Raw genomic sequence first — 18976 nt, 5'->3', positions numbered from 1 at the left:
TGAGGATTCCGAAGAACTACTACCCCGACCTGAAGAAAAAACGACTTACCATAATCCAGATGACTTCATGTGACGACCTGATGTCTGCCGACTGTGGAAAATGACATCACGTGAAAATGTGACTCCTCTTAAAGCGGCGATGGACAGACCCGTCAGCCATTCATGTAATGTAAGTATAGGGTTAGGGTTAGGGATATTAGGGTTAGGAGTTAAGGGATAATCTTAGCTTTACAAGTCGGGCTCGGCTTGTAAAGGTAAGGTCAACCCTAACCTCTAAAATAATAAGTTTGATGAATGGCAGTGGGGTCCGTCCATTGCCACTTTAAGAGGAGTCACGTTTTCACGTGACATCATTTTTCACAGTCGGCAGACATCGGGTCGTCACATGAAGTCATCTGGATCATGGCAAGTCGTTTTTTTTCAGGTCGGGGTAGTAGTTCTTCGGAATCCTCATGTCGCCGTGGTCTATGTCGGGCTAGTCAGTATCGTTAAACTGACCACCGAATCAAACAATAATCTTTTTAGAAATGGGTGTACACCCATTTTGTTTACAGGGCATCTACACAATACACTGTTCCTACAATAAATATACTGCATCGGAAGAAAGTAAAGTCTCTGCTAAATATCACCATTTCCTGTCTTTTAAGAGGAGAAGCATATTCCTTATTGTGCAAAAAATGAAAGACCAGGGAAATGAAAAGCACATGTACTGCTGCAGATTGCTGGGAAAACATGGAATCACACACATATATACCCGCAATAAATAAAAAAATAAATAATATATATATATTTATTTTATTTTTTTCGGAGGCCAGCACTGGGGTCATGAGTTCAATTCCCGACCATGGCCTTATCTGTGTGGGGTTTGTATGTTCTCCCCGTGTTTGCGTGGTTTCCTCCGGGTGCTCCAGTTTCCTCCCACAATCCAAAAACATACTGGTAGGTTAATTGGCTGCTATCAACATTGACCCTAGTCTCTCTCTCTGTCTGTATGTGTATGTTAGGGAATTTAGACTGTAAGCCCTAATGGGGCAGGGACTGATGGGAATGAGTTCTCTGTACAGCGCTGCGGAATTAGTGGCACTATATAAATAAATGATGATATATACAAACACACTGTACATATATAATATATGTATATGAACAGAGTGTGTGATTATATATATATATATATATATATATATATATATATATATATATATATATATATATATATATATACACACACACACACACACACACGTATACAAGTCACACACACACACATATACAAGTCACACACACACACACACTACCATTAACCACCATGTACACATTTTATGTATCTGGTAGACAGATTCAGCAGAGTTTCTGCTAAAGTTAAAAAGAAAAATGACCACTGAGAGTGTAAATAAATGAGAGGGAGGAGACAGATTCAGTAGCTATTCAACTAGCATAAAAAGAAACGGAGAGGAAAGAGACAAATTAAGAAATCATTCTTCTAGTATAAAACGTAATATGGCTTCTAACACTGCATGTAACTGAGAGGAAAGAGACAGATTCAGTAGTCATTCTTCTAGTATAAAACGTAAGACGGATCCTGACACTGCAGTTCTGGCGTTTTCTGCATTTGCATAGTCAACTAGACAAATCCTCATTAGATTTATAAAGAGAAAAAAACGTGTGATTTTACTCTATTGGTGAAATTTCTTCTTAAACTGCCTGAAAGTCAACATGTGAGGGGAGAGTCAAATGACAAAATATAAATACATTAAAAAATAAAAACATATTATAAGACTTTCTATCCAGTAACTGGCAAATCAATGGGACAGTGTCATACACAGTAATGTAAGTCATCCCATGTGTACGAGGAGCCCTCTCTGGGGGAGATTTGTTTTACTATTTATGTGAAATGCACTTTGGTTCATTTTTCTGCATGAACTGGGGAAAGTGCCTGAAGAATGAGACAGTTTCACCTAAATCAGATTTTCTCTCAGCAAAAAGATTCCTCCCACATTCAGCTGTGATTGTGAAATGCCTTTGATGTGTTTGCTCATGTTTAGTGCGGTGTGTAATGCATGACAAAATCTAATGTGATTTAGGAGCCCGGCAGCTGACAGATATCAGGAATTCAGCAGATGTGCTGCAGGAACTCACTTCACTAGACCTCCACTGGATGGGAGAGAAACGCCGTCCTCTGATGTAGGAAGAAGCAATGACCTATTCGTTTAAGGGAGTTATAAAGAGTGTAATCAGACTACGCAAGATAAAAAAAATGTTACAGGCTTACCTTATGTGTACTTAGGCCAGTAAGTAAAGTTTTAATTTATTAGCCCCATGGCAACATGACTGACCGCGCAAAAGTCATGTGATCCCATGGTACGTCAACTATCTCTGTAACCCAATTAAACTCACTGCCACAGGGTGAATAAACGAAAAGCACCTGCTTGTAGTGCAGCTCAGGTGAATTGCAGCATCTTCTCTGGGGGATTTAAAGCACTGGAAATCCTCCATAAACAACCCACCAAGCTCTTGTGCTCCAGCCTTTGTGGAGCAAGCAGCCCGATAACCAGGGCCAGTGGGACGTCCATGGGCACCTTCTCCTTGGGAGTTGCAGAGGAACTGCCAATATAGAAAAATACAGTTGGCAGACTGTCCTGCTCTCTGCTACCTGTTCTTGTTGCTTTCCCTACCTATGGTTTCAGGTGTCTCTTGATCAGTTGCTGTTTGACCCTGGAATGCTGGGGGCCCTATTTGGAAAAAAAATTAGTACATGAAATTTAGAAAACTCCAACAAGCTCCGGTGTTAAATCAAAAGCACCCACATTTAATAAATAGGCTTCCCTCCAGCCCCAACATTAAAATGCTAGAATTCACATTTAATAAACCTATTTCCCTCCCTCCAAACAGCCCCAGCAATAAATTAACAGCATTTACATTTAATAAATATAACCAGTTCCCACGATCATGCCGGCATTAAATAATTCATATTCATATTTAATAAATAGCCCTCTTCCCAAACTCACCCCCACATTCAATAGCCCCCAAACCATCCCATCTTAAATAGTCCCCGCTATTAAATTAAATTGCCCCACCATCACTCCACAAACCAAATAGCACCCATTAATTAGCTACCACCTACCTCACACCCATATTACAATACCACAAGCCCCCTTTGCCAACACACACCGTTGCCATCAGCCCCCCTGCTGCTTCACACACACACATTGCCATCAGCCCCCCCCTGCTGCCTTTACACACATGGTCATCAGCCCCCCCCTGTTGCCTTCACACACACATTGTCATAACCCCCCCCTTACTACCTTCACACACACACACACACACACACACACACACACACACACACTGTCATCAGCCCCCCGCTGCTACCTTCACACACACACATTGACATAACCCCCCCTGCTGATTTCACACACACATTGTCATCACCCCCCCACCCCTGCTGCCTTCTCTCACACACACTGCCATCAGCCCCCCACCCCTGCTGCCTTCACACACAAACACATTGACATAACCCCCCTGCTGCTTTCACACACACACATTGTCATCAGCCCCCCACCCCTGCTGCCTTCACACACACATTGCCATCAGCCCCCCCTCCGCTCAGATACACACACTGGAATCAGCCCCCCCTCCACTCACACACACACTGGAATCAGGCCCCCCACGCGCATACACACTCATTGGAAACGGCCCCCCCTCTGTGCACACACTCGCTCACAGACCCTGCCATAAGCCTGCTGCTGCCACGCTCAGTTACCTTTCAGCCGCTTCCAGCTGCGCTTCTCTGCTCACATGGGATGGCATCTGTCACATGGTGCGCTTCCCATGTGATTGTGGGATAGGCCACTCACAGGGAGAGAGACAGGTCACAGGAGATCCGCCACTCTTGTTTTAAAAAAAATTAAAAAAAATTTAAAGGAAGAAAACCAACAACAGACAGGCGGCCTCATTAGGTCATCGGCCTACTGGGAAAGTTCCCGGTAAGGCCTATAACCAATCTGCCCCTGGATATGAAGGAGCAGCCGGAAGATTGACCGGCACTCAGTATGGCGGCTTCATTATAGACACTGAATGATTGGCATTATATCACTAACTCAGTGTTTTAAGCAACCCCTAAACCATGATGCCCTAGACAACTGCCTACTGGTAGTGCCTTGCCTGCAGATACCTTCTATAGCATGACTGATGTCTATAGAGTTTTACAGAGCACATTGAAAGTCTCACAAGCACGTGTGTGTCATGCATTATAACATGTTAATAACATCCCATGGTCATGGTCAAGTATAAAATAGGTGGACTACCCCGATTGTCTATAATTGTGGCCAGCATGGCTGCAAGGGGAAACCTCAATTATTTTAAGAGAGAAGTGTTTGCTCGGGCACTGATTAGTATTATTGGTAGAAACACCAATGTCAAGGACTGCTCAACTTGCTGATATAATAATAATAATAATAATATTTATACAGCACTTTTCTCCCAATAGGGTTCAAAGGAATTTGCACAACAAAAGCACATGATAAAAATAAACATATTAACTAGTAAGCATTGAGTACTATGAAAGTAGAGGTGCATTAGTGAAATGATTGAGTACTCAGGTAAGTCTTGAGTCTGTTTTTGAAAACTTCTAAAACGGAGACTTCTCGCACTGAGCAAGTTCCAAAGAATAGGAGCCACAAAGCTAAAAGTTCAAGCCCCATATGAAGTGTAGGAGATTCTAGTAGTCCTACATCTGCAGATTGAAATGAGCGAGATGGATTATAGGGAATCAGAATCAGCTTCAAGTATCTAGGACGCTGGTTGTTTAGGGCTTTGAATGTCAATAAGCCAAACTTGAAACAAGCTCATCATCTTACAGGCAGAGAGCAAAGGGTGTTATGTGGAGGGAATGGGGCAGGTTAGATAACAGCCTGGCAGCTGCACTTTGTGCCAGCTATAAGCGGTCCACGTCTTGTTCTGGGAAACCCAGGTAACCTGCATTGCAGCAGTCTAAGCTTCAGGACACAAATGGAGCAAGGATGTAAGAAGATTGTTCCTCAGATGAAAAAATGAAGATTTGTTCACGGCTGACACATGGGCCTGAGTCATTAAGGAGAGCAAGGCAAAAAAAAAAAAAAAAAGGAGTAAATTTGATCCTGGACAAACCATGTTACAATACAAGGGGCCCAAATTAATTTATTATTTTGCACATAATGAAAATATTGGCTGTGTTTTCATCTAGCACACAAATACTTGATAGCTTTAGTTTTATACTGACATTTAAAGTTGATCTAGGACATGCCCTACCCCAACTATAAATCTGTCCCCACATTTTAAATTTACCTCCCCCTCCAATGCAACATAGTTTTATCAAGGTGCAAAGTTACTCCTTTTTATGTTTTGTTTTGCTTTGCTTTGCTCACCTTAATGATTAAGCCCCATGGTGTGTAAGTCACAAGCAAGGACACCACCAAGATTCTGAACAGAGTTTGGCAATACAGAAGCAGTCTTGTCATTATATGAATCTTCATTTTATCAGGATTCAGCCGTAGCCAACTGGCATTCATCCACTGCTGGAGCTCATATTCGTGGGGTTTCAAATTTGCACTTTGACAAAACAATATTTAAAGCTGAGGGGGTGAGCGTGTTCTAGCTCAACTCTAAATTTGAGTGTGTGTAAAAATAAAGCTGTACAGTACTTGTGTGCTATATGTAAAAGCAGTCAGTATTTCCCTGAAAACAAAAGTAACAAAAAAAAATCTCCAAAACACACATTTGCACCCTTTACACTGCAACATGGTTTGCCCAGGAGCAAACTTGCTCCTTTTTTTGCTTTGCTCCTAAATGTAAATGAGCAATGTTGTATAAGGTCATTATCATCACGAAACTCCAAAGAAAAACCAGCATCAGCAAAGGGCAACAGTGGGTACAAGTGCATGAGTGTTTGGCAAAATGTTCTGATATCAATTCCACAGTGCAGGATATCAGTCGGGTATCAGTGCACAAACCACACATCACACCTGGCAATGCACATCTGTGAGCTCAGGCAATGGATTACCGAGCGGGGGATGAAGGCGATATGGTCAGATGAATCGGCCTTCACCGCGTTCTCACGTGCATGTGTAGCGCCAACTTAAAGAAGTCTAAAGCGCTGAGTGCTTGTTTCCAACAGCAAATGGTTCTGGTGTTTATGCAACATTTGTGGGGCACAAATTGTGGCATGGTTTGGGTGCAGTTATTCCCTTGGAGGGTAGGGTCAATGCTAATTACTACAGAATGGTATGGAGGAACCATTTTTAAGCCAGATTTAATCGTCTGTTTCTGTGGTCATCAAGTGGTTTGATGAGCATGACACTGATGTTATCCATATGTCTCGGTCACCAGAACTGAACCCAATAAAGAATTTATAGGATATTATGGAACGAGACAGTGGGTGTCAAACACAATGGATCAAGTGTCAGTTGAGTGGCGTCTTGTGGATGAATGGCCTTGCATCCCATCTTCACAATTCCGGACGTAGACTCAATATCGTGCTAGATAAGGGCCGTCCTGGCCCAACAACCCCATTAAGTCACTTTATATTGGCGTTTCCATTTTATATCCACCATCTAGGCCTGATCACCAAGTGTTCCTTTCCAAATTACCAGAGGACCTTAAGTCCCCAGCATTCTGCGTCCTCACATATATATCTCACTTCCTGTTTTATGAACAGGATGTAACACTCGGCTTCTGCGTTCCAATGAAACTTTCCCCTCTATTACTATGTCAGAGCACTGGGACATCTATACTATGTAATGAATTGTCAGTATGTTATTTCCACATATGTATGCATGTCTGTTTATGTATAGAACTGCATATATGTCTAGGTCTAGTTGTGTACATATATGTGGGACATGTGTATTATAAGAAACAAGGTACCCCTTGATATAGAAGGGTATTAGAAATCACATCTGAGTTGTGCCAGTATATAATCACGCAGGCTGTAGTCACTATATGACCTATTAACTAGACACCTCGGCTCGGGGACGGATAATAATCTTTTGCGCATCATTTCACGGAGAAACATATACAAGCAAAAAAAAAAAATCACAATTTATACCCCTCACCTAAACCATTTGTCCAGCAGCCCCATTCCACCAACTCTTCTGAACAATAATCTGCTTCCCTAGACAACGTCATGCAAGCGGCAGCATTTCTCCAGACAAGGAGTGAGGGAAAATGTTAATGAAAACGGAGGCTAAATGGAAATGCCACAGGGACAAAACGAACACACTGTATATTAACACAGAGGGGCAGCACTAGGACCCCACAGAGCTTGGAGCCCTGAGTGCCGCCGCATGCGTCCTGCTTGCAATCCGCAGTCCTTAGTTAATAAAAGTGAAATGTGGTACTTTATAAGTAATATTCACATTCTTTCATTGCAAAACAAGTCCATACCCTCGATCAGCAGCCCATTGTAATGTCTATAAGGAATATTAACCTATTCTTAAAACTATTTTTGTCTTTTCTTTTGAAAGGTCGAAAGGAGGTGGAGGTGAAGGTGACGGTTACAATTACTTCTGAAAAGATCTATTAGCTGAGGTTGGGGGAGCAGGGGGCATAACATAATAATAGACAAATATAAATGTATTGTGTATACAACAATACAAGAGTACATCTAAACAAAACAAAAAAGCAATGGAAACTTCTAAAGCTGAATAACAGGCAACACATTTTCTTATTAAAGTACATATTCGTTTCTGGAAGACTGGTTTGCATGGAGTAAATATGGGCTTCATTTATGACTCTGCGATTTGGACGGAGAACAAGGGAGTGAGAAAATGCAACTAATCCATTAAAATCAAGATCTATTAAAAAAACATATGTGGTAACGAGTGTAAGAGAGTGAGCTTCCTTGTATGCTAACCGCAGGCTGCTCGGAACAGAACAGCTGGGGAAAAGCTGTTTATTTCTTATATAATGCACAATACTTAAAAACAACTGAAATTCAGTTGCGCTGCCTTTTGCGTTACACTAGATTGCAAGCTTCTAAGGACAAGATGTGAGCATTACACATCTTGTCAAGCACTTTGGGAAAGGGTCTAAGTATTACACCCCTAGCTTTTACGATTCAAGGGACAGGGTTTCCCCATTACTACATACAGTTTAATAGATAGTAAGCTTCTTGGAACAGAGAGCCGAGGACATCTCTGCAGATCACATGCACATCCACTAAGCAGGGCCGCGAGGAATTTCACAGCAACTTCTAGTATTTCCTTCCATAGCCGAAGGGGGCGTGGCCTCACCAGGTTGGAAACCCCTCCCACTACACCGCCAGGTCCCCCCAGACAGGCCCGTGCCCCGATACCCGCTACCACCCTCCCCGGACCCTTGCCAGTAAGCAGTCAAACATGGAAAGTGTGAACTGTTGTACTTAAATGATGAATGTAATCCTCAATGTTACACCCATGGACTGTTACTAACACATGTGGTCCAGGACAGACATTGCCATGTTTTCTAGAACTGGTGAACGTAAGTAAATGTGGGTACTCCACGTCTGAGAGATGCTGTGTTGTTATTGCTTGGTGCAGGCATTCGTCAGAATAAACTGACCACTGGTGAGGCTATCGGTAGAAGTAGTTCTCAAGCAGCACGTGAGCCCCCTCCGTAATACATGGAACAAAACTATACAGAAAACAGCGCTGTGGTGTTTACAATATACAGAATTATTTCAATTTGGTGATAAAATCCTATTATTTAGTAATAATGATCAAACTAGCATTCAAAACAATTAAATACATTCAATTTCAGTCATGGCTAAAATTAAACTTAAAAGGAATTGGCTAACCCTCTATACATAGAAAACACCATATATGTATTACAATTTTCTAATCTATTTAAAAATAAGCAATCTCAAGACACAACAGAGTATCAGAAGAGGTCAAAAAATATAATTCATCATCATCATTTATTTATATAGCGCCACTAATTCCGCAGCGCTGTACAGAGAACTCACTCACATCAGTCCCTGCCCCATTGGAGCTTACAGTCTAAATTCCCTAATATAGACACACACACACACACATAGACATATACATACAGACAGAGAGGTAGAGACCAAGGCCAACTTCTGATAGCAGCCAATTAACCTAGCAGTATGTTTTTGGAGTGTGGGAGGAAACCGGAGCACCCGGAGGAAACCCACGCAAACACAGGGAGAACATACAAACTCTACACAGATAAGACCACTAGGCCACTGTGCTGCCCATAATTCAGACTCTATTTATATTTGTGTATCAGTGAAGCTAGAATGAATTACTGGACTTATAGCCTTGTAGTCACATTCATTTCAGTAGTCAAAGCATAGGGAGTCTCTGTCCATAGAGTATTGTTAGTGGAATCAGGAAGTCATGTCAAAAACTCTCCCCAGGTTAGTCCTATTAGGAGAACCCTGATCCCCACATGGAATTGTTATGTCCCTTCTAATACATATAAATATCCAGAGAAATGTTATATTAGTTATTCCTGCCCGTTTATACAAAACTACAAATAAACTCTAGTCAGGAACAATGAAAAACTCCTTTCAATAATGTCATTCTAATTGGCCAGTGAATGAGGAGGGGCGATTAGCGCTCTGTTTTGGTAGATTACACATGCAACAAAAAATCTCACAACACAATGAATGGACACATTCTGGAAGTTGCAGAGCACTACAATGTTTGCCTGGAAGTAAGGTATGTTGTAGGATGGGCTCATCCACAAAGGACTGGCATGATTCCCTTATCCGTGTGGAGTTTGCATGTTCTCCCCGTGTTTGCGCTACGCTTTCCTCCCACATGCCAAAAACATACTGGTAGGTGAATTGGTGCCGCTATATAAATAAATGGTGATTATATATATATATATATATATATATATATATATATATATATATATTTACTTTTGTGTAAATCTGCGGACTTCATAGTTACAATTGCTGTCAATAGTTTGGCCCATGGCTAGCTAATCACTGACAGAGATTGTGTTGTGATATATCATTGGTGTGCCGAATTGGATATGAAGAGCCACTAATAAGGGTTACACTTCAGGTAAATAAAGACTGTGAGGCGCATACTGAAGAACGATGAAAATCTCTGAAAAGTTATGCTGCATTCTGCTATTGGTAGACAGGGAAAATATTGAATAACATCTTAAAGTATTTACATAAATTATGAGATTAGATCTCTCATGAGAGGGCAGCGGAAACAGCGATACCTGCAGGCTACGCCATTTGTTCAATGCACTAGGGTTGCATACTTCCTATTAGCAGGGGCCTCTGCTGGAGGGGCTTAGTAATGAAATATTAAGCATCAGAGAAAATATGGATTGAAAAGCCACTGCTCTCATTGGTCTTTACAAACAATAATTGTTTGTAAAGGTATTTATGCTAATAAACTGACCAATGGTGGTGTTACTGGTAGCAAATTTGCTACCACTAGCAATAAAGAGGTGGGTTGTCAGACTGGTTAAAGTTTAAAGATTGGAAGGCTGGGAGAGAGTCTGATCAAGAGTGGTAGGGAATTCCATAGATGGGTAGAGGCTCATGAGAAGTCTTGTAGGCGGGAGTAAGTGGTGGTTAACAGAGACATGGCGATACAAAGGTCAGAGGAACATCTAAGAGGGTGTGAGAGATAGTATTTTGAGATGAAGTTTCAGACGTATGAAGGAGTGGTGTTTTTGAGGGCTTTGTAGGCGAGGGAGAAATTTGAGTCTGATTTTGTAGGATATCGGGAGCCAGTGAACGGATATGCAGAGTGGTGCAGCAGATGTGGCGCAGCAAGACTGGAAGGATCGGTTCCGCTGCAGCACGAAGGCTGGATTGAAAAAAGGGCGAGGTGAAGTGTGACAACAGGGCGGTGGGCTTGGGAGACTGAGGAAAATGTGTATATTTGAGAGGATTGGGTGACTCTGGATAGAGGGGAGATGAAAAGCTGTACGTGTAGCCAAGGTTCTAAATATGTCACTTGTGTTTTCCATTTAAAGCAAAATTTCTGAATGATTTGTCAAACTCACAGATTCATGTTTTTACTTAGCAAATTATTGATACACACGTGTGCCCATACTGTACATGACTGTGTGCGCGCCCACCACTGGTACATACTCGTGTAACCATCACTGATACACACACGTGTGCCCATACTGTACATGACTGTGTGCGCGCCCACCACTGGTACACACTCGTGTAACCATCACTGATACACACACGTGTGCCCATACTGTACATGACTGTTGGCGCACCCACCACTAGTACACACTCGTGTAACCATCACTGATACACACGTGTGCCCATACTGTACATGACTGTTGGCGCATCCACCACTGGTACACACTCGTGTAACCTTCACTGATACACACACGTGTGCCCATACTATACATGACTGTGTGCGCGCCCACCACTGGTACACACTCGTGTAACCATCACTGATACACACACACACACACGTGTGCCCATACTGTACATGACTGTGTGCGCGCCCACCACTGGTACACACTCGTGTAACCATCACTGATACACACACACACACACGTGTGCCCATACTGTACATGACTGTGTGCGCGCCCACCACTGGTACACACTCGTGTAACCATCACTGATACACACACACACACACGTGTGCCCATACTGTACATGACTGTGTGCGTGCCCACCACTGGTACACACTCGTGTAGCCATCACTGATACACACACGTGTGCCCATACTGTACATGACTGTGTGCGCGCCCACCACTGGTACACACTCGTGTAACCATCACTGATACACACACGTGTGCCCATACTGTACATGACTGTGGGCGCGCCCACCACTGGTACACACTCGTGTAACCATCACTGATACACACACGTGTGCCCATACTGTACATGACTGTGTGCGCGCCCACCACTGGTACACACTCGTGTAACCATCACTGATACACACACGTGTGCCCATACTGTACATGACTGTGTGCGCGCCCACCACTGGTACACACTCGTGTAACCATCACTGGTACACACACGTGTGCCCATACTGTACATGACTGTGTGCGCGCCCATCACTGGTACACACACGTGTGCCCATACTGTACATGACTGTGTGCGCGCCCACCACTGGTACACACTCGTGTAACCATCACTGATACACACACGTGTGCCCATACTGTACATGACTGTGTGCGCGCCCACCACTGGTACACACTCGTGTAACCATCACTGATACACACACGTGTGCCCATACTGTACATGACTGTGTGCGTGCCCACCACTGGTACACACTCGTGTAACCATCACTGATACACACACGTGTGCCCATACTGTACATGACTGTGTGCGCACCCACCACTGGTACACACTCGTGTAACCATCACTGATACACACACATGTGCCCATACTGTACATGACTGTGGGCGCGCCCACCACTGGTACACACTCGTGTAACCATCACTGATACACACACGTGTGCCCATACTGTACATGACTGTGTGCGCGCCCACCACTGGTACACACTCGTGTAACCATCACTGGTACACACACGTGTGCCCATACTGTACATGACTGTGTGCGCGCCCATCACTGGTACACACACGTGTGCCCATACTGTACATGACTGTGTGCGCGCCCACCACTGGTACACACTCGTGTAACCATCACTGATACACACACGTGTGCCCATACTGTACATGACTGTGTGCGCGCCCACCACTGGTACACACTCGTGTAACCATCACTGATACACACACGTGTGCCCATACTGTACATGACTGTGTGCGTGCCCACCACTGGTACACACTCGTGTAACCATCACTGATACACACACGTGTGCCCATACTGTACATGACTGTGGGCGCGCCCACCACTGGTACACACTCGTGTAACCATCACTGATACACACACGTGTGCCCATACTGTACATGACTGTGTGCGCGCCCACCACTGGTACACACTCGTGTAACCATCACTGGTACACACACGTGTGCCCATACTGTACATGACTGTGTGCGCGCCCATCACTGGTACACACACGTGTGCCCATACTGTACATGACTGTGTGCGCACCCACCACTGGTACACACTCGTGTAACCATCACTGATACACACACGTGTGCCCATACTGTACATGACTGTGGGCGCGCCCACCACTGGTACACACTCGTGTAACCATCACTGGTACACACACGTGTGCCCATACTGTACATGACTGTGTGCGCACCCACCACTGGTACACACTCGTGTAACCATCACTGATACACACACGTGTGCCCATACTGTACATGACTGTGTGCGCGCCCACCACTGGTACACACTCGTGTAACCATCACTGATACACACACGTGTGCCCATACTGTACATGACTGTGTGCGCGCCCACCACTGGTACACACTCGTGTAACCATCACTGATACACACACGTGTGCCCATACTGTACATGACTGTGTGTGCGCCCATCACTGGCACACGCTCGTGCCCAAAATGTGCATCACTGATCAGGCATATAGCCTGCTGGTATTTTTGTGTCAGTATTTCTTCTGACAATATTTCTGCTGTAGGACATATGACTACCACCGCTTAGTGTATAAACCTACAAATTTAGGTAGACAGTGGAGCGTGCTATTTATGATTAAACTGCCTGAAAGGGATGGATGTTGTGAGATCGTGTGCAGTACTGAAGGGGTTACTATTAAGTATACGGCCGTATATACAGCAAGCAAAGACACCCACAATGTACCAGGCCAGTGGTTATCTGTTTAAAGGATTAGGGAGTGATGTAGTATTTGTGTATACTTCAGTGAGGTTGAAAGGTAATTATGGTTTGCGTGGAATTTGCAGCGTTTGAGGGTGGATTCCTCCGAGTATTGTTTGCCTGTCTTCTGATCACTTCGGCTTATGTATCTGAATATGAGATATCCGTGCCAAGAAAATACCAGAAATGACTTTGAGAAGAGGCTCTGTGAGCCAGAATCCACATCTGTACACACTTATATCCCCGCTCTTCTCTCCAACGCTGGGCCCGAGGAAGGAATGTATACTCACACAACATGTTACACCTGGCGCTGCAACATACAACATGTGTTACTGCTCTCAGTCACTGAGAGCTGCCATCTGGGTCCAATCACTGCAAGGAACATGCTGTGCACACAACACAGGAAGATGGCAGCCACAGCAAAACATTCAACACTGTCCTCAGAACAGAGACGCGCAGGACTCCTAGTTCGTGAATACAACCCAGCGATTCAATCTGGCAGCTCATATGCTAGTCCCCATTGTATGTGATTATATCTATCTCACTGATAGCTACTCAGGTAAAACATATTTCATTTGTCTCCTCCCTCCCATTTATACACAGGGGGCAGCACGGTGGCTCAGTGGTTAGCACTTCTGCCTCACAGCACTGGGGTCATGAGTTTGATTCCCGACCATGGCCTTATCTGTGAGGAGTTTGTATGTTCTCTCCGTGTTTGCGTGAGTTTCCTCCGGGTGCTCCGGTTTCCTCCCACACTCCAAAAACAAACTAGTAGGTTAATTGGGTGCTAACAAAAATTGACCCTAGTCTCTGTCTGTCTGTGTGTGAGTGTGTGTCTATATTAGGGAATTTAGACTGTAAGCTCCAATGGGGCAGGGACTGATGTGAATGAGTTCAATGTACAGCGCTGCGGAATTAGTGGCGCTATATAAATAAATGATGATGATGATGTTAGGAGCTTTTTATACTTCTAGAATGTCTTCTGAATCTGTCCAATCCGTCTTAGGAGAGTGGCTCCATAATTAGAGGGATGTCCAAGAAAATTCAGCTGTAAATCAGATCTGAGTGCAGTTGTTGGCCTGTGTAGGCAGTTATCTTCCAATCTGACAGGCCCTGTGTGATCTGACCACTCATCCCAAGCTCTCAACAGCTGAATCCGTCCTGTTTGGCCACTGATGTGAATCTAGCTAGAGCGAAAGGATCGGCTTACGTGTGGTCAGTGAACGATCATTGGCTGTGACTCCACACACACCTATTATAGCACAGTCATTGAGACCCTCACTTTATCTTCCACAAACTGCAGCAGCACACAGAGGAGGATAAAGAAGGATCATTTTGCATCTCAGCTGCTGGAAAGCTCAGGGCAGGCAATGTTGTTGGAAGTAAAGATTTCCCTGACTGGGACAGTTTTGAGATCTGACGATTGGGTTACAATTGTATGGAGGAATCTGATCTCATCCGTCATGTGTGGAGGGGGATGTAAGGATTTGGCAGGACACGGCTCTTTAGATGCCATGTATCCATTCCTGGAAGCCGGACACTCTCCAACGTTAACCCCTGGAAAGCTGGAATGTGCCAGAACTGCTCAGTAATAGAAACAGATAAAAACAATAGTTTTCTACCATGTTCAATAATTCACCCCGTTTCCATGATGACAACACTGGACTGAAAGACTGTGATCCAGCAATCTGCACAACTTCTGTGCAGGAAATGTCCCCATTTCCCATAGGAACGGAGATATTGCTCACTACAAAATGCCTTCAGCCTACCTTGGATTTAAGTTTGGGGTGTGTGTGAGAGATTTGTTATAAGCCGCTATCCCACTAATAACATTAGAGGCGTGGAGTATCTCCCTTTAATAGATATGTGGCGTGTACAAGCATCTTTGTAAAAGTGGTCGACATAAGGCAGGCCTATGTGTGTGAGAGAGAGTGTTGTGGAGTTACAATGTGTATAAGAGTGGTAGACATACAGTGTGTGTATATGTATGAGTAGCAGAGTTGTGGTGTGTGTAAGAGTGGTGGACACATGGGGGTATATTTACTAAACTGCAGGTTTGAAGATGTGGAGATGTTGCCTATAGCAACCAATCAGATTCCAGCTGTCCTTTTGTAGAATGCACTAAATAAATGAGAACTAGAATCTGATTGGTTGCTATAGGCAACATCTCCACATCTTCAAACCTGCAGTTTAGTAAATATACCCCCACGGTGTGAGAGTGCATGTAAGAGTAGAGGAGTTGAGGGGTAGAATAGTGGAGTTACAGTGGGTGTAAGAGAGAGTAGTGGTGTTGCAATATTTAAAAGGTGTGGACATATGGTGTGTGGGTGTGTAAGAGAGGTGCAGTTGTGATGTATTTATATGTGTGTGTGTGTAACAGTTGTAGAAGTTAGGATGAAGGAATGTGTGTAGGAGTAATGGAGTAGCGCGGTGTATGTGTGTGTGTAAGAATGGATGTTGCAGTGTATGTGTAATAGTGGTAGAAATACGTTGTGTGTGTGTAGTTGAGGCACAGACTACTTTCGCCACTGGTCAATACTCTCCAGCAGTCACTACTATTACAGGGATACACAGCTATGTGTCGGTGTATCAATACATTTCCATAACAGCACCTGTGACAGTAATCCGTGGAGTGGTTAATAAAGCCGCCTGCAGGTTACTCCAACAACGAGAGGCCAGTTCCCGCTTCAGAGAGAGGTTAATGTGGCTCCATCTGGCTACTGACTGATAAGAGCTGCTGAGAACACACTTTATGACTCTTTTATATGGAAATCTGATTTGAGGAAGCAATAAACTGGGAAACTGCTGCAAAATGCCCCAAATGCTGGACTATCAAATTAGTGGAAACTGCCCAACCATATTACGAAGAAATGAATAAGAATATAAATCCCGCTAATATCCGTCACTTACACCATTAACAGTTTGCAAACAGAATAGAGTTGTATTTACATTCTAATTGAGTCTCACTCCTCTCCATAGTGTAATAACATGTGAAAAGGATCTTTTCTTTGCCTCCATAATATACACAATATTATTATAATATTATTCTGTACAGGAAGAACTGTTCTTAATACTATACCATGTGCTGTACAATAAAACACTGTTTTATCTCACACGGACATACGCTGATAAACATTTTAGATTTTCTATAACCACATACAAGATATTTTATAGAAAAATTACTTCCCGCCATAACCATCCAACAACGATCTCTATTTTTCTTAGCACTGACACTGTTTTTTTATAAAATCTACTCATTCCTATTGTATTTTCTTTGCCTGTTGCCATCTGAAATTTAGACCCCTGCAGAAACACCAGACAGATACGGGCTTCTTCTAAATCGCCAGGCATTGTAGTGCAATGTCTCATTCAAAACTACAGCTTCCAGCATGCCTCATGCTCTGCACAGGGCAATGTTAGGGCTTGTGCAGCAGAAAGCGTGTTTCAGCAGCAGTGTTTGCCCTGTCGCTGTGTCAGGCCATAGACAAAGCGCAAGCGTACTACAAACTTTCAAGCGTTCTCTGAAAACCCACCTCTTCAGACAAGCTTATAATATTCCTTAACCACCCTCTTAACCTCACTACCTTACCCTATTACCACCTGTTACACAATTTCACACAGGGCAACTACCCCATGACCAACATTGTTGTGTGACAGGATCATTTAGCTAATGAGTCACTTTTACCTTTGCAGCCTGGCTGGGCCGAAATGCAAAATGTAGCCTTAGCCTCATGTGTCAAACTCACATTGTCCCATAGATTGCAAGCTTGTGAGCAGCGGCCTTCTCACCTCTTTGTCTGTTTTACCCAGTTTGTTTATTAGTTTACTATGTTTGCCCCCAATTGTAAAGCGCTACGGAATATGTTGGTGCTATATAAATAAATGATGATGATGATGATGAGATTATTAGGAGGCTGCAACTTTTCCGCAGTAGGCAAGTTTACAGTTAAGCTGCATTTGAAAATATTATTATTTTCTATCAAAAGTAGGTTTTGCCTTTATATTGCTTGTTTTCATTCTACTAGTTTCTTTTTTCGTTGCAGGTGGCTTCTGAGATAGGGTTTTGGGGAGAAGGAACTCTATAAAGGAACAGAGGCTACTGTTAAAGTCCTTAAGAATGGAGGCTATTGAGAAAAGTAAGGAATGAAGGCTATAAAAAAAACTGCTTTAGAAAGGAAAGGCCGTCGTGCACTGGAAGAGAGGGGATCAATAACGTGCGAAGGAGGCAATTGAGAAAGTACTCTGGAAGGGAGGCGATCGATAAAGTGTCAGGAGGAGAGGCTACTGAGAAAGAATTAAGAGAAGAGGCCATTGAGAAAGTGGTCAGGAAAAGAGGGCATTGAGAGGCTAATGAGAAAGTGGCCAGCATGGAAATCTATTGAAAACCTGTTGAGGAAGAAGTGCTATTGAGAAAGTACTTAGGGATGGAATATATTGGAAAAGTGCTCAGCAAAAGAGGCTACTAGTGAAGTCGTCAAGAAGGGAGCCTCTCGATACAGTGCTACGAGTTCTAAAACATCTTTAAACTTTGAAAAGCCCAGAGTGGTGTAGAAACTAATTCCAAGAGGGTAGCTGGCTCTTCGACAGTGCTTTTCTACATAGGTTTAGGTAGAACAAATACCAAACGTTGCAGGATGTTATCTTGTATACTTATCTGCAGATCTATGTGGTTAGAATTAATTTTCTCTCCACTACTAGGTACAGGACTAAAGCCATTTATGTATAGGTCCCCTATTGTCTCCTAACTAAAAGCCGGAGTGGGTGGTCACCCAGTGGACAGTCCCTGATACCAGGAGACTGGTAGATCATGTCTCACCTTCTCCAGAGCCTGCTGGGTTTCAGCTGCATGCGTTCTTTGTAGGTCTAACCTCGTAGCTTCCGCCTCCGCTCTCAGTTTGCTCATAGCCATTTGATATTCCTGGGCGGTTTTCTGCTTCTCCTCGTCCCTCAGATGTCCCAGCTCCACCAACTGCTGCTTGCGCTGAGAGTTGACTTGAATCAGCTCTTCCTTCAGACTGTACACTTGGGCCTGGAGCTCAGAGATCGTCTGTTTGAGAGAACAAGAAAAGGATTTCAAATCATTATGTCAGAACTGTACCTGATGATAGCAGTGGGGTCTCGTCTGACCCAGTCTCCTGAAAGTCACACTTCTCCTCAATGTCACAGAAGTTACAGTTTAGGAACCAATAGATGAGCGGACTGCAAGCTTAGAAGCTGAAACTAAATACATGCTGATTTCTCTATAGATAATTCACTGTTCAA

The 18976-nt window shown here is 43.6% G+C and overlaps 1 protein-coding gene across 6 annotated transcripts in view; it reads right to left on the bottom strand.

Moving 5' to 3' along the window:
• The window catches only part of CEP112 (centrosomal protein 112), a 231435-nt gene that overhangs the window by 65016 nt on the left and 147443 nt on the right, over positions 1–18976 (bottom strand). For 5 of the 6 annotated variants that reach the window (XM_075178038.1, XM_075178040.1, XM_075178041.1 and 2 more), the window contains one exon: positions 18531–18761. The exons of the other annotated variant lie outside the window; for it this stretch is intronic. In XM_075178038.1, the coding sequence (XP_075034139.1) occupies positions 18531–18761 (231 nt within the window). The remainder of the gene's footprint in view (positions 1–18530; positions 18762–18976) is intronic. 6 annotated transcript variants of the gene reach the window in all.

The sequence above is a fragment of the Mixophyes fleayi genome, chromosome 6 (genome assembly GCF_038048845.1).
Source record: "Mixophyes fleayi isolate aMixFle1 chromosome 6, aMixFle1.hap1, whole genome shotgun sequence".
Taxonomy (NCBI): domain Eukaryota; kingdom Metazoa; phylum Chordata; class Amphibia; order Anura; family Limnodynastidae; genus Mixophyes; species Mixophyes fleayi.
The sequence above is the reverse complement of the archived record's forward strand: the minus strand, read 5'-3'. Positions and strand labels throughout refer to the sequence as shown.